This window comes from Biomphalaria glabrata, chromosome 12 (genome assembly GCF_947242115.1).
Source record: "Biomphalaria glabrata chromosome 12, xgBioGlab47.1, whole genome shotgun sequence".
NCBI classification, from domain to species: domain Eukaryota; kingdom Metazoa; phylum Mollusca; class Gastropoda; family Planorbidae; genus Biomphalaria; species Biomphalaria glabrata.
In genome coordinates, this window is record NC_074722.1 from 29,584,163 (window position 1) to 29,599,366 (window position 15,204).

Here is a 15,204-nt window from a genome sequence, read left to right on the forward strand (position 1 = left end):
CGGAAGCCAAGCACTTAATCACTCAAATACCTCGTCCCCACTTCAAAAAAGAAGTTATTACATTATTTACGTTGCAGATATCCGACTACTTTAGTTAAGATACGCCCAGCCAGTTAAATAAGGATCTGTTTTGGCCCATTCTGGATAGACAAGACATCCGCAGCTCTTACATGTAAACGTTTCAGTATTCATTTCTAATAGGACAATGTTCCTTCTCCTGGCCAATTTTCCTCATATATATATATATATATATATATATATATATATATATATATATATATATATATATATATATATATATCTGTGTTTGTTTGTGTGTGACTTTGTTAAAGTATAAAAAAAATGTAAGCTGACGACTAAGTGTAAGCACTGAGTCCAGAGAACAAGAAAGTGCTTCAAAAACCCACGACAGTTATGTCTGCAGTGTAGACGGTGACATGGATACGTTTCGAAACAATAGAACTCTTGCCCTGTGATTCCATCACTAAGTGCAACTAAGCATTCTTGACACAACTATTTAGCCATTATGTGAGGGGCTGCCAGGTAGGTCTCTCACAAGATAGTCGAGACTTGGAATAACCAACCTACCGCTAGCAACAAGGATTTCCCACTTTTTACTTTTTCTGGATGAGCTTATAATCGACGGTTCTAAATTCCCAGTGAACAGTCTCTTGATGAACAGCATTGAACTAAGGGGTTGCTAACGAAAATCCCCTTCCCTATTCCAACAAAAATTGTCTAAATAATCTGGGCTTTAAGAATTGTTCTTGCTTGTGTAAATTAAATCTTATGAATTTTTACCCGTCCAAAATATATAAATCAAATAAACATATCCCCGTGTGGTAAAAGCATAGAATTCAGAGAGAGAAAAACAGTTTTGGGATAAAGAGATTCAGAGGAAAACATGATTTAGATGCAAAGGTCTACACTTATTGGAAGCCAGATTCCACTTTTAGAAATGATAAGACACACAGGAAGGATAGGACACAGTTAAGGCAGGATAAGACACATTTTAAGAAGGATAGTACATGCCTTCAAGAAAACTTCTTCAGGAAGACTTTGCCTTCAACAAAGACAGGACACACTTTCAGGAAGACATTGCCTTCAACAAAGACAGGACACACTTTCAGGAAGACATTGCCTTCAACAAAGACAGGACACACTTTCAGGAAGACATTGCCTTCAACAAAGACAGGACACACTTTCAGGAAGACATTGCCTTCAACAAAGACAGGACACACCTTCAGGAAGACATTGCCTTCAACAAAGACAGGACACACCTTCAAGAAGACATTGCCTTCAACAAAGACAGGACACACTTTCAGGAAGACATTGCCTTCAACAAAGACAGGACACACCTTCAGGAAGACATTGCCTTCAACAAAGACAGGACACACCTTCAAGAAGACATTGCCTTCAACAAAGACAGGACACACCTTCAGGAAGACATTGCCTTCAACAAAGACAGGACACACCTTCAGGAAGACATTGCCTTCAACAAAGACAGGGCAAACTTCAGAAAGACATTGCCTTCAACAAAAACAGGACACACCTTCAGGAAGACATTGCCTTCAACAAAGACAGGGCAAACCTTCAGAAAGACATTGCCTTCAACAAAGACAGGACACACCTTCAGGAAGACATTGCCTTCAACAAAAACAGGACACACCTTCAGGAAGACATTGCCTTCAACAAAGACAGGACACACCTTCAAGAAGACATTGCCTTCAACAAAGACAGGGCAAACCTTCAGAAAGACATTGCCTTCAACAAAGACAGGACACACTTTCAGGAAGACATTGCCTTCAACAAAGATAGGACACACTTTCAGGAAGACATTGCCTTCAACAAAGACAGGAGATACCTTCAGGAAGACATTGTCTTCAACAAAGACAGGACATACCTTCAGGAAGACATTGCCTTCAACAAAGACAGGATTATACCTTCAGGAAGACATTGTCTTCAACAAAGACAGGACACACTTTCAGGAAGGGCGTGCCTTCAACAAAGACAGGACACACATTCAGGTATACAGACCTTCCAAGAATGAACATGTTTTTTAAAACTAGTTTCATTATCTCGCAAGGATGTATTGAAACTGTGATAAGCACTTTTGTAAATAAACGTATTCACTCTATTTCTGACATATCCTAATATAATGCTGATTCTAGATCTAATTGGTGCATTAATTTGAATTAGGAAAATGTAGGTGAACAAACAAATAAAAACAATTTTTATTTCTTGATTTTATACAGGTTGACAAGCGTTGAGCAGCGGAAAAAAAAACTTTACATAAAACAGTTTTGATTTTAAAAACTTTTAGTATTTAATTGATTGACACACCTTTAAAAAATGTAGCGAAAGTATAACTCTGCACTCAGATCCAAACCAGTATTAGATTTAAACTAGATCAAGTTAGACAACTGCTGATATGTGTAAGTATAAATTGTTTAACATTTAAATCCCTTAGTGACCAAAGCGAACCGCTCCCCTAAGTCTCTAGTCATTTGCATATCTTCGAGGAGTTTTACGTTGTAATAATATAAATAGAAAAAAACAACAACTTCATTTAAACTTCATTAAAAATAGTTGTGTAGCAATATGTTGCTAAGACTCTGCCCATAGTATTTTTAATGTTATAGTTTTGTTTATACTCCTTAGTTACCATGGTTTTATAGTAGCTTGAAAGTGAAGACTGATTTGTTATAATGCAATGCTATGATACATGAAACTAAAAGTACACTGCACAAGGTCCAACATAACTAAATACATCTCAGTCTAACCTATTTGTATATTTACGATATACATATAGGCATACCGACATTCCTATATCTTATACATGTGCTTTGAATCAGCCGGGAAAACCAACGACTTGGCAGAGTTGAAGTCATTGATTAACATGTACGACTAGAATGTCACTAGATTGACCTAGGGACACGCGTAGGACGTAATCATCATCTTTTTTGAAGTAACGTCTGTAGTTTATAAAATTAGATAAAATATATATTTTGTATTGTGCATTACTAAGACTGACATGTTTTATTACAGTTCCTCTATTTAGGTTGCACTTTCATCGACAAAAAACAACAACAAAAGGAACATGGAAACAAATGGAAAATCTTGAAAACGGCTCCAACGATTTTCCTAGAACTTGACAATTGGAATATAATTTTGGGAAAAGAATTAGTAGCTAGTTTGCCATACTGGGAATATTCTAGTTTGACTTAATCTTTTAGAGTATTACAAAATAAACTTGGCTAAAAACTAGAAAATCTTTGCTACGTATTTCCGCATGAAGGCTCTATTCATTCAAGAGTTTAATAAATTAATGTTCGGGAACATTTTGCTAACCGCCTTCTAAGTCTATATCTATAGACATATTAGAATATTATAAAGTCTTAACAGATTTCAACATTCACTAAACCAGGATTTGTTTTTCGGAGGTGGGGGGAGGCAGGAGGACGGGGTAAAAATATTCCATTTTATCTTTAAAATTTGAAATTCACTAGTTATTAAGAGCAAAATAATCGCTCTATGAGGGTTAGGCTCTATGAGATGTATGAAAGAGGGGCTGGGGTTTAAAATTAAAAAAAAAATATTTCTGTTTGTTTGTGTGCAATTTTAAGACTATCGTTGCGTTGTATATGTACAACTATAAGACTATTCTGAGTTGTATACGTACAACGATAGGACTATCATGTGTCGTGCATGCAGAATGATAAGACTATCATGTGTCATGTATGCAGAATGATAAGACTATCATGTGTCGTGTATACAAAACGATAGAACTATCATGTATATGTACAACTAGAAGACTATCTTGAGTTGTATATGTACAACGATAGGACTATCATGTGTCGTGTATGCAGAATGATAGGAATATCATGTGTCGTGTATGCAGAATGATAAGACTATCATGTGTCGTGTATGCAGAATGATAAGACTATCATGTGTCGTGCATGCAGAATGATAAGACTATCATGTGTCGTGTATGCAGAATGATAAGACTATCATGTGTCGTGTATGCAAAACGATAGAACTATCATGTGTTGTATTTGACCGATAACACTGGTCCATCCTGTAGTAAGGATGTGGCCTTACTGTGCTCCCTGGGACAAATCATACCGTATTGTATAATACTGTATGAATGTTATGTACGACAAGAATAGAGTGGACCACATGATGAGTTTTTAGTTACACATGAGACACACAGACAAACTCGCACACACAAACACACAGACTTAAACTCAGACATGCTTTAATCTTTTCATTGCAGCAGTGGTGTTACTCCGAATGGGGTGTTAGATCTATTTATCCTTACAGTATTATCATAACCAATGTTTGGGGTTGTTCCCCTCGGGTGGTTCTAACGCTATTTACGCCACCTCTCGGGCTGGCAAGAGAAGATAATGCTATCATTGTTTTCTCAGTACTTGCCCCTGCAGTGCACACATCACTCAGGAAAGCAAGAATTGTTTTTTTTTTTCTTCTTCCTCCTCAATGATGGTCTGAAACTGTGTTTTATAGCGACAGGTAACATTCTGACATTCATTATTCCACATAGCTTGCTTCAAAAATTTTCTCGACCCAACCAAAAAAAAAGCGTATAAAATATACATAAAGCTAATTTGTTGCGCAACATCTCTGGACAGGTGCTGACTGTCTGAATTCAAACAAAAGGTGACTTTGTTATTTTGAATCTCATTCTTGTGATGAATATGAATCGTGTCAGGACTCTCCTACTGGAAACAGTACCAGAAGAGGAAACTGGATGAGGCGCTTAAAGTGACAGTAAAACAGAAGTGAATGGAGGGCGATGCTGATGCGGATAACACGTGGCGGCCCAACTGTCCCACAGATATATTCATGTATTGGTTAGCAGATTTTCTACAAAGGTGATATCAATCAACTCAATATGTATGTCTGGCTGGTACAAATTTTGTACAAGTCATTTCTCCTACTTCCCATTCGCGGATTAAGTTGAAACCTTGCACAATTATTCATCGCTTTTAACAAAACATGAATCAATAGAAAAACATTAATCATTTAATTAAATAACTAGAGGTAATTATGTTTTAATGAAAAAAATGGATATAAATATTACAGTATTGAGATATATTGCTGTGAATGGGCACAGATCACTATCAAACAGGATTTATGGATGTGTCTAGTTTAATTATTAACTAAAAGAATAAGGCATGTAGAGACCATTATCAAACAGGCTATAAAGATGTGTCTCTCATTCCTGCCTTCAACACAAACAATGGGACGGATGTTAAACGCCCTCTCTTTGCACAGCTAAACATTCTGTTAATATCTCACGCTGGTGCGCACCATAAGTGTCGGTGCAAGAGCAGAATTATTAATTCATTTGTAATTAAACTAGCATTCTCCACCGGCTATCTTCGTTGATTTGGTTACTTTGTTTATTATTTTCTTACTTGTAACTTTGTCCGGCCTGTAAATTCGAGTATGACCCCCCCCCCAACTCTCTTTCTTAACAAAAAAATTAATTACACTATCTGATTATTCTTCTGCTTTTTAGTTATTTCGAAATATTTGACAGGCTGTGTGATATTTTTTGACTTGGGACTTTAAAAAAAAAAATTTTTTTACATCCTTCAAGTCGTAATGTTCACATAATACTTTGCCCCCCCCCCTTTCTTATTTGTATTCACTTTCATTCTAACTTTTCCCCATTTTTTTTTAAAACTATAATTTTCTCATCTGTTACATGCAATTGGCAAGGCCCGCTTTATAAAGCTACCCCCTCCCAACCATACACTAAATAAGATAGACCTACGTTTTGGACTCGATTTAACTTTTCAGGAGACTGGAGTTGGCCCGCGGGTCGCAGTTTTTCCATTACTGGTTTAGAATTACTTGACTAAGCCCGAATTTATGTGTGTGCTTAATTCTTTGTTCCTGGAATTGCCTCCGGAAGTAGACACGGTTTTGTATTTTTTACATATTTTCTCAAATAATAGCCAAAGTGTTTGTAATCCTAAACTTTTGTTTCCATAAATAATCTTTTTATTAACATCATTTTTTTTTATATGTAAGCTCCACTAGAACTGTGTATCATGTAACAAATAGAAACAGAATAACCAGCATTGTAAATTCATAGATGTTATACCGGGTTTAGATCCTAAGCTTTTTGAGATAAGGGGCGCTTCAAATGTCAGTCAGTCAGCCATAATAGCAAATAGAGTTTTTGAATACCTAGACAGAGAGAGCGAGAGAAAGTGGAGGAGTAGGAGAGTAAGAGAGAGAGAGAGAGAGAGATAGAGAGAGAGAGAGTAAAATCATACATTTTAACTTTTAAATCAATTTTACTCCTATCAAAATCACTCGGACTATTTTTTGAGGGCCCACAGAAAAAGTGGGGGCCCTAAGCTGTAGCTTGTCTAGCCCATATGTAAATCCAGTATACCTATTAGGTGTGAGAGATAAGATAAGAGAATTTTATTAGTTCAAATAAATTGGAATACTGTCTGACTACCATTGTCCACCTCAGCAGTACTACTATAAAAACAACACAACAATCTAGACGCAAGCACGCACGAAACACACACAAGAGTCTACAGACACAACCAGTGCTGGATGAATTAGGCTTCTATGTACTTCTCGTTGACGACGAATGGTCTAGAAACTCACTGAAAGTGGAATAACGGAGTTTTCAAATCTTCTTGATCTAGTGGAGAGGAGCCGACCACTTTGTCCAGATGCGCAATATGTATAGTAAAAACTGAACCAGAGCTCACCATCCTAGGCACAGGCCTAAATAACAAGTGAACCACTATCTATTAGATCTATTGTTTAATAGCGGGTTTGGTAATCATGGATCCAGTATTCCAACTTGCTGTTTAGTGTTTAGTAACAATGGAACAAGTCTTTCAACTTGCTGTTTAGTGTTTAGTAACAATGGAACAAGTCTTTCAACTTGCTGTTTAGTGTTTAGTAACAATGAAACAAGTCTTTCAACTTGCTGTTTAGTGTTTAGTAACAATGAAACAAGTCTTTCAACTTGCTGTTTAGTGTTTAGTAACAATGGAACAAGTCTTTCAACTTGCTGTTTAGTGTTTAGTAACAATGAAACAAGTCTTTCAACTTGCTGTTTAGTGTTTAGTAACAATGGAACAAGTCTTTCAACCTGCTGTTTGGTTTTTAGTAACCATGGATCCAGTATTCCAACTTGCTGTTTAGTGTTTAGTAACAATGGAACAAGTCTTTCAACTTGCTGTTTAGTGTTTAGTAACCATGGATCCAGTATTCCAACTTGCTGTTTAGTGTTTAGTAACAATGAAACAAGTCTTTCAACCTGCTGTTTGGTTTTTAGTAACCATGGATCCAGTATTCCAACTTGCTGTTTAGTGTTTAGTAACAATGGAACAAGTCTTTCAACTTGCTGTTTAGTGTTTAGTAACAATGGAACAAGTCTTTCAACTTGCTGTTTAGTGTTTAGTAACCATGGATCCAGTATTCCAACATGCTGTTTAGTGTTTAGTAACAATGGAACAAGTCTTTCAACTTGCTGTTTAGTGTTTAGTAACCATGGATCCAGTATTCCAACTTGCTGTTTAGTGTTTAGTAACAATGGAATAAGTCTTTCAACTTGCTGTTTAGTGTTTAGTAACAATGGAACAAGTATTCCAACTTGCTGTTTAGTGTGTAGTAACAATGGAACAAGTATTCCAACTTGCTGTTTAGTGTTTAGTAACAATGGAACAAGTCTTTCAACTTGCTGTTTAGTGTTTAGTAACCATGGAACAAGTCTTTCAACTTGCTGTTTAGTGTTTAGTAACCATGGATCCAGTATTCCAACTTGCTGTTTAGTGTTTAGTAACAATGGAATAAGTCTTTCAACTTGCTGTTTAGTGTTTAGTAACAATGGAATAAGTCTTTCAACTTGCTGTTTAGTGTTTAGTAACAATGGAACAAGTATTCCAACTTGCTGTTTAGTGTGTAGTAACAATGGAACAAGTATTCCAACTTGCTGTTTAGTGTTTAGTAACAATGGAACAAGTCTTTCAACTTGCTGTTTAGTGTTTAGTAACCATGGAACAAGTCTTTCAACTTGCTGTTTAGTGTTTAGTAACCATGGATCCAGTATTCCAACTTGCTGTTTAGTGTTTAGTAACAATGGAACAAGTCTTTCAACTTGCTGTTTAGTGTTTAGTAACCATGGATCCAGTATTCCAACTTGCTGCTTAGTGTTTAGTAACAATGGAACAAGTCTTTCAACCTGCTGTTTGGTTTTTAGTAACCATGGATTCAGTATTCCAACTTGCTGTTTAGTGTTTAGTAACAATGGAACAAGTCTTTCAACTTGCTGTTTAGTGTTTAGTAACAATGGAACAAGTCTTTCAACTTGCTGTTTAGTGTTTAGTAACCATGGATCCAGTATTCCAACATGCTGTTTAGTGTTTAGTAACAATGGAACAAGTCTTTCAACTTGCTGTTTAGTGTTTAGTAACAATGGAACAAGTATTCCAACTTGCTGTTTAGTGTGTAGTAACAATGGAACAAGTATTCCAACTTGCTGTTTAGTGTTTAGTAACAATGGAACAAGTATTCCAACTTGCTGTTTAGTGTTTAGTAACCATGGAACAAGTCTTTCAACTTGCTGTTTAGTGTTTAGTAACCATGTAACAAGTCTTTCAACTTGCTGTTTAGTGTTTAGTAACTATGGAACAAGTCTTTCAACTTGCTGTTTAGTGTGTAGTAACAATGGAACAAGTATTCCAACTTGCTGTTTAGTGTTTAGTAACAATGGAACAAGTCTTTCAACTTGCTGTTTAGTGTTTAGTAACCATGGAACAAGTCTTTCAACTTGCTGTTTAGTGTTTAGTAACCATGGATCCAGTATTCCAACTTGCTGTTTAGTGTTTAGTAACAATGGAACAAGTCTTTCAACCTGCTGTTTGGTTTTTAGTAACCATGGATCCAGTATTCCAACTTGCTGTTTAGTGTTTAGTAACAATGGAACAAGTCTTTCAACTTGCTGTTTAGTGTTTAGTAACCATGGATCCAGTATTCCAACTTGCTGCTTAGTGTTTAGTAACAATGGAACAAGTCTTTCAACCTGCTGTTTGGTTTTTAGTAACCATGGATTCAGTATTCCAACTTGCTGTTTAGTGTTTAGTAACAATGGAACAAGTCTTTCAACTTGCTGTTTAGTGTTTAGTAACAATGGAACAAGTCTTTCAACTTGCTGTTTAGTGTTTAGTAACCATGGATCCAGTATTCCAACATGCTGTTTAGTGTTTAGTAACAATGGAACAAGTCTTTCAACTTGCTGTTTAGTGTTTAGTAACAATGGAACAAGTATTCCAACTTGCTGTTTAGTGTGTAGTAACAATGGAACAAGTATTCCAACTTGCTGTTTAGTGTTTAGTTACAATGGAACAAGTATTCCAACTTGCTGTTTAGTGTTTAGTAACCATGGAACAAGTCTTTCAACTTGCTGTTTAGTGTTTAGTAACCATGTAACAAGTCTTTCAACTTGCTGTTTAGTGTTTAGTAACTATGGAACAAGTCTTTCAACTTACTGTTTAGTGTTTAGTAACCATGGAACAAGTCTTTCAACTTACTGTTTAGTGTTTAGTAACCATGGAACAAGTCTTTCAACTTACTGTTTAGTGTTTAGTAACCATGGAACAAGTCTTTCAACTTGCTGTTTAGTGTTTAGTAACCATGGAACAAGTCTTTCAACTTACTGTTTATTGTTTAGTAACCATGGAACAAGTCTTTCAGCTTGCTGTTTAGTGTGTAGTAACCATGGAACAAGTCTTTCAACTTACTGTTTAGTGTTTATTAACCATGGAACAAGTCTTTCAACTTGCTGTTTAGTGTTTAGTAACCATGGAACAAGTCTTTCAACATGCTGTTTAGTGTGTAGTAACCATGGAACAAGTCTTTCAACTTGCTGTTTAGTGTTTAGTAACCATGGAACAAGTCTTTCAACTTGCTGTTTAGTGTGTAGTAACCATGGAACCAGTACATCATAACATCGCCAAGAACTGTTAGTGGCTACAGGACGGTTTTTCCACACATCGGATAACACATGTGATTGATAAAGATTGATATAAATCAATAAAACTAAATTTGTACACTTCTGTAAAAATTATACTTTAATCATTATTTGAGTACCACTCTCAGTAACTAAAACCTCGCTATTTAAGTTTATCTAAATACATTATTTGAGTACAACTCTCCGTAACTAAAACCTCGCTATTTAAGTTTATCTAAATACAGTATTTGAGTACAACTCTCCGTAACTAAAACCTCGCTATTTAAGTTTATCTAAATACAGTATTTAAAATTTTTTATTAGTTGGCTTTATGAGCCGACTTTCTGAAAATCAGTGCAGTGGATGTAAAAAAAAAGCAGTAACACTTATCCTGTTACTTATTCTAACAGCTGTCATTTTCAATTATCCACTTATCTTATAATTTACAGGAGCTCCTACCACAACCACCGTCTCCCCACAAAAAAAAGGTAGTTACATCCTACGCAATCTATGTGTTAATTTGTTTGAATTATACAATTCTGGTAAATTTAACAAAAGCGATGCCAACTTTAAAATAATTATAACAAATGTCAGAAACATGGAGATGAGATGCATAACGCCAGATATGTGACTTTTTTTTAAACAAAATATTTATTCTAATACCGGTACTCTTGGCTAATAATGTAAAGCTAAATAAATATTTTTTAAACATACGTATACAAATATAAAGAAATAAAGAAGATGACAAAAGAATTTTTTTTGACACTAAATTGTAGGCAGCCCATGCAGTTCACTCTCCTCACGCATTTCGTCTCACACAAATGTACCACTAATTGTTTTTATACAATGCACAAAAGGACCGAAAAGTGAACAAAAATAACTAAATTATCATCTATAACAGACTTAGTAGGATGAAAGTGGGATTCTATGTTGACATGACTTATTAATCAAAATGCACGCACTTATTAAATTAAACAGTAAATAACTGTTGCCCTCACTTTGAGCGCGGGAGGCGCGGTGGCTGAGCGGTAAAGGGCTTGGCCTCTGTACCGAATCTGAATCCTGGCGAAGACTGGGATTTTAAATCTTGGGATCTTCGGGCACCTCTGAGTCCACCCAGCTCTAATGGGTACCTGACATCAGTTAGGGAAAAGTAAAGGCGGTAAGTCGTTGTGCTGGCCACATGACACCCTCGTTAACCGTAGGCCACAGAAACAGATAACCTTTACATCATCTGCCCTTTAGACCAAAGGGTCTGAAAGGAGAACTTAGTTTTGAGCACGATGAAGACCACAATGAATGCGAGATGTACTCCTAAATCATACGCTCTTGACTATAGTTTGCGCAGTACGAACAGTCTCGTTTATAAAATGGTTAACATGCATGTGCATATAATATGTATATTTAATTTTAAAAACAAAAAGTTATGCTTTCGAAATATCAGAAGCAGCTGCCGCATCTTTTGCCAGCTCGATGAAGATAACAGTGAATCACAAATCACAAAAGCACCTTTAGTTTTTTTTTTTTGGGGGGGGGATCTAAACGAGATATACACAGACGGACGGACACACAGACGGACGGACAGCAGAAACACAAACGAGTTTTTTTCCCTACTGGATGCCACTAAAAGTATCACTTTGCTATCACATTACTACCACATAATATACAATCATAAAAGAAGTTACGCATTGTATAATAAGTGTATCATACCTATTGTGATATAGATTTTTTTACCACAATGCACAAGCCAACATAGTCTATAATTTTCCCATCTCCTGAATACACATGAGCAACAGAAATCTAGATTATAGATCTATTACAATGATGGCAAATGCATCGCAATACTGTTCTTATTAACTGTGATATTTTAGAAAGATAAATTGTAAAAAAAAAACACAGATATCCCAAGCCACACAGTTAACCACAAGAAAGCACGTGTGTGTCGCTTGATTAAAAACGTCTGCGCCAGAAGGTAAGGGGAGGTTAATCTGTGTGCCATCAGGTAAAGGGGAGGCTACGCTGGAAAAGTTAAAGACGTACGCAGTGAGTCACCCCAAAAAATGACGACTGGAGTAGAAAAAAAAAAAAAAAAAAGAAGAAGAAAAAAAAAATTTGGCAGGTGTTCTCCTCAGTCCTGGAACATATTTATATTGAACTTAGCGTTGTTGTTTGTGTGTGAGTTTGTCTGTCCATGTATTGTCTGCGTGAGGGTGTCGTGTCTGGAAGCGTGAGTATGTTTTCCTTCCTTAAGGCCCTCCATTTTTCTTGTATTTTGTATTGCCTGCGTAGCTTGTGTTACCAAAGTAGTAGGCAACAGTGGGAGTAAATAGAAAATCATTAAGTCCCGAGGCAGGGGGGGGGGGGGCAGACTTTGGTCCAGACATTTTGCCAACTTCAAATATCGTGATTTAACAATTTAGTACGAAACTGATTATTGATGGAAACGGTGCATTAGGATAGTGTGCGTCTTAACTTTTTTTTTTGTACTCTTACAAAACCTTATCAATGTTTCATCAAGCTAAGATCAGCTTTTTATTTTCAACATCTCTGAATGATTTGAGCATTTACTATATAAATAAAGTAAAACAAAAGTAAAGTTCCCCTTTCAGACCTTGTAGTCTATAGGGCAGATGACGTAAAGGTCATCTGTTTCTGTGGCCTACAGTTAGCGAGGGTGTCATATGGCCAGCACAACGACCAAATATATAAATAAATTATGAAAAATCTTAAACCCTGCTAGAAAGATCTCTCTCTCTCCACCCCCCGCCCTTTCTCTCCATCCCCCCTCTCTCTCTCCACCCCCTCCTCTCTCTCTCCCTCTCTCTCTCTCTCTCTCTCTCTCTCTCAAACACACACTTACCAACTTTCGTGAACTTGTAATGAAAGACTGCCAAGGTAAGCAATCAAGGCTTTAAGCGTTTATACAATACCCTTAACCCTTTCTCTCCTAATTAGCGATAGTATCGTTAATTTGATCCTATTAAATTAAATAATTTTATGTTATATTAACCTTTAAATTTGTGTTATATAAAAATAACATGCATTCTCCTATAATTCTATACCAAAACTAACGTTTTCTGATTAGAAACAAAAATGTTATTGAAGTTTAATCATGACAAGGTAGAATGCACAAAGTGAAAAATTAACTATTATGTCGGAAAAAAATTACGGAGATAAAGAGTTAAAGATCCCCCTTAATCTTTTTTTTGGCAGGACAAATACAAGTCACAAATAAAGTGACACTTGTTTTAATCCGTCAGAGAGATTAGTGACAGTACTTTGTCATCCAGTGTTCATATTTTCTTTTAAAATTCTAGCCTTGGGGTCCAGAAGTGACGAGATCAATGGAATTCGATCCAGTCGTGTATCCTAATGGAACATGTGGACATTGCAAGGCATCCCTTAGAAAGAGTAAAATTTTTATAATGGAGATTTTCACGAGAAGCTAGACAGTGTCAAGGTCGATAACATGAGCTCCACTGTTGCCAACTTACAACAATAAAAACAGATAATCGATCTCAAATGTTAACAATATCACAGAGCCTGGCTGTTGATCTTCGTATCTAATCTCCTCACATTATTTCTCCCAGACCTAATCTCGGATCAATCTGAAATTCTGTACAATTATTTCTTTTACCTGACAACACAAGAATCAAAATAAATTAACCAATTAATTAATAAACTATTAGTAATGATTAATTTTGTTTGGTATATTAAACAAGGGAAAGAAATCACACGTGACAGATGTGGTGGTATAAGTTGATTTAGTCCCCTTGAGTAATCTTGAGCCCTGAATGAACATTTTTTTAATGCATTAAAAAAAAATGATCATGTAAACATTCACCTAGATCCCGTCTTCTTCCCTCCCCCTTTCATAACTGGTCCAGACAAGTGATAGGACCATAGTGTATTATGTTATTTTAGTATGTTTCAGTAGAAAAACAAATGGAAGAAAGTCTAGTACTTCCTCTTTATTGGAATTATTTGTTGCCCCAAACCGAACAGATTAGAATACTGGATTCTGCACTGGTAAAAAGTGCTCACTTCTAGTATAGCTTTCAAACAGAAATATTGACACTTCATTTATTCTCTACACCGGAGACACCAAAAAGATAATCTACTTATAGGTTGTTGTTTTTTTCCGCCAAAAGTAAACATATCTAATAACATCTTAACTCCCTTGCAGAGGCGTAGTGAGCAAAACGAGCTCCCGTGGCAACAAACTTTATAGGCGCCCCCTCTCTCTCCCCCATTTTCCATGAACATCACATCATAGTATTTACTAATTACATAATACAAATAACCTCAGAAAGTATTACCTAATTAAAACATCTACAACTAGTCGACCGGCTGCGTAGCATACGCTGCTATTTTGCATAGCCGACCTTAGGCCACTGCAACCTATGCGTCCGCAGTGTGCCCCGCACTTTCACAGGACCCGCGATAATTCTAGGTGTATACATTATTAAATTGAACCATTTTATAACTTATAACAGATTTCCAGCGGCCTCCTGATTTACCAGGACCTCCTGTATATCTCCTGAAATTGCAAAATATAAGAAAAAGTTTTGAAATATCCGGAAATTATTAAAATCTTTTGAAAACTCATACAAATCTCCTGAAATATATAGACAAAAATTGTCCTTTTGGGGTGTCATTCAAAATGGAAAACGCCAATTCTACGCGCGATAAAAAAAAACGGCATTATGCAATACCCGTAATTGTGGAATCTAGTGAAAGAAGCTTCTCGCGCCTCAAACTATTGAAGAATTACTTGAGGTCAACAATTATCAAAGATTGATTGAAACATTTGGTAATTCTTGCTATTTAGCGTGATCTATGTAGGAAACAGAATTCTTATGATATACTGTATGACTTCGCTACATGCAAAGCTCGTGTAGTAAAGAATGAATAAAATGCAAAGACGAATACATTTTCTAATATAATCTCTTAATTTTCACTTATTATCCGTATCCCTACCCAAGCTAGGCCCAGCGAAATCCGTTTCCCATTGGGCCCCACAATGGTTAAGTCCGGCCCTGCTATTTAGTGACGGGTGAATACTACTTGCTCTCCCCCCCCCCCCATCTTTTTTTTTCGCCTCTAAAATTACATGGGGTAACTCTAGTCCGTCCGACTTGCAGAAATAAAAGAGTGATCTTTCCATTACTTGGTGTCCAAACTGTTGAGCC

At 36.3% G+C, this 15,204-nt stretch overlaps 2 protein-coding genes across 2 annotated transcripts in view; both read right to left on the reverse strand.

Annotated features, from left to right (window-relative positions):
* LOC106067754 (uncharacterized) overlaps nucleotides 1–15,204 on the reverse strand; it is a 92,183-nt gene that overhangs the window by 42,919 nt on the left and 34,060 nt on the right. The window lies entirely within an intron of this gene.
* Nucleotides 6,839–10,429, reverse strand: LOC129921938 (uncharacterized). Its single transcript, XM_056005309.1, has 3 exons — nucleotides 10,421–10,429; nucleotides 8,750–9,382; nucleotides 6,839–8,626 (listed from the first exon to the last, which is right to left on the reverse strand). The coding sequence occupies exons 1-3, from the start codon at nucleotides 10,427–10,429 to the stop codon at nucleotides 6,839–6,841; spliced, it is 2,430 nt and encodes an 809-aa protein (XP_055861284.1).

Excerpts from the sequence above, each read along its gene's own strand:
- LOC129921938 (XM_056005309.1), bottom strand. Across the intron at positions 8,627-8,749 it reads TACTAAACACTAAACAGCAA|CAAGTTGAAAGACTTGTTCC; the intron begins GTTGGAATACTT and ends AACACTAAACAG.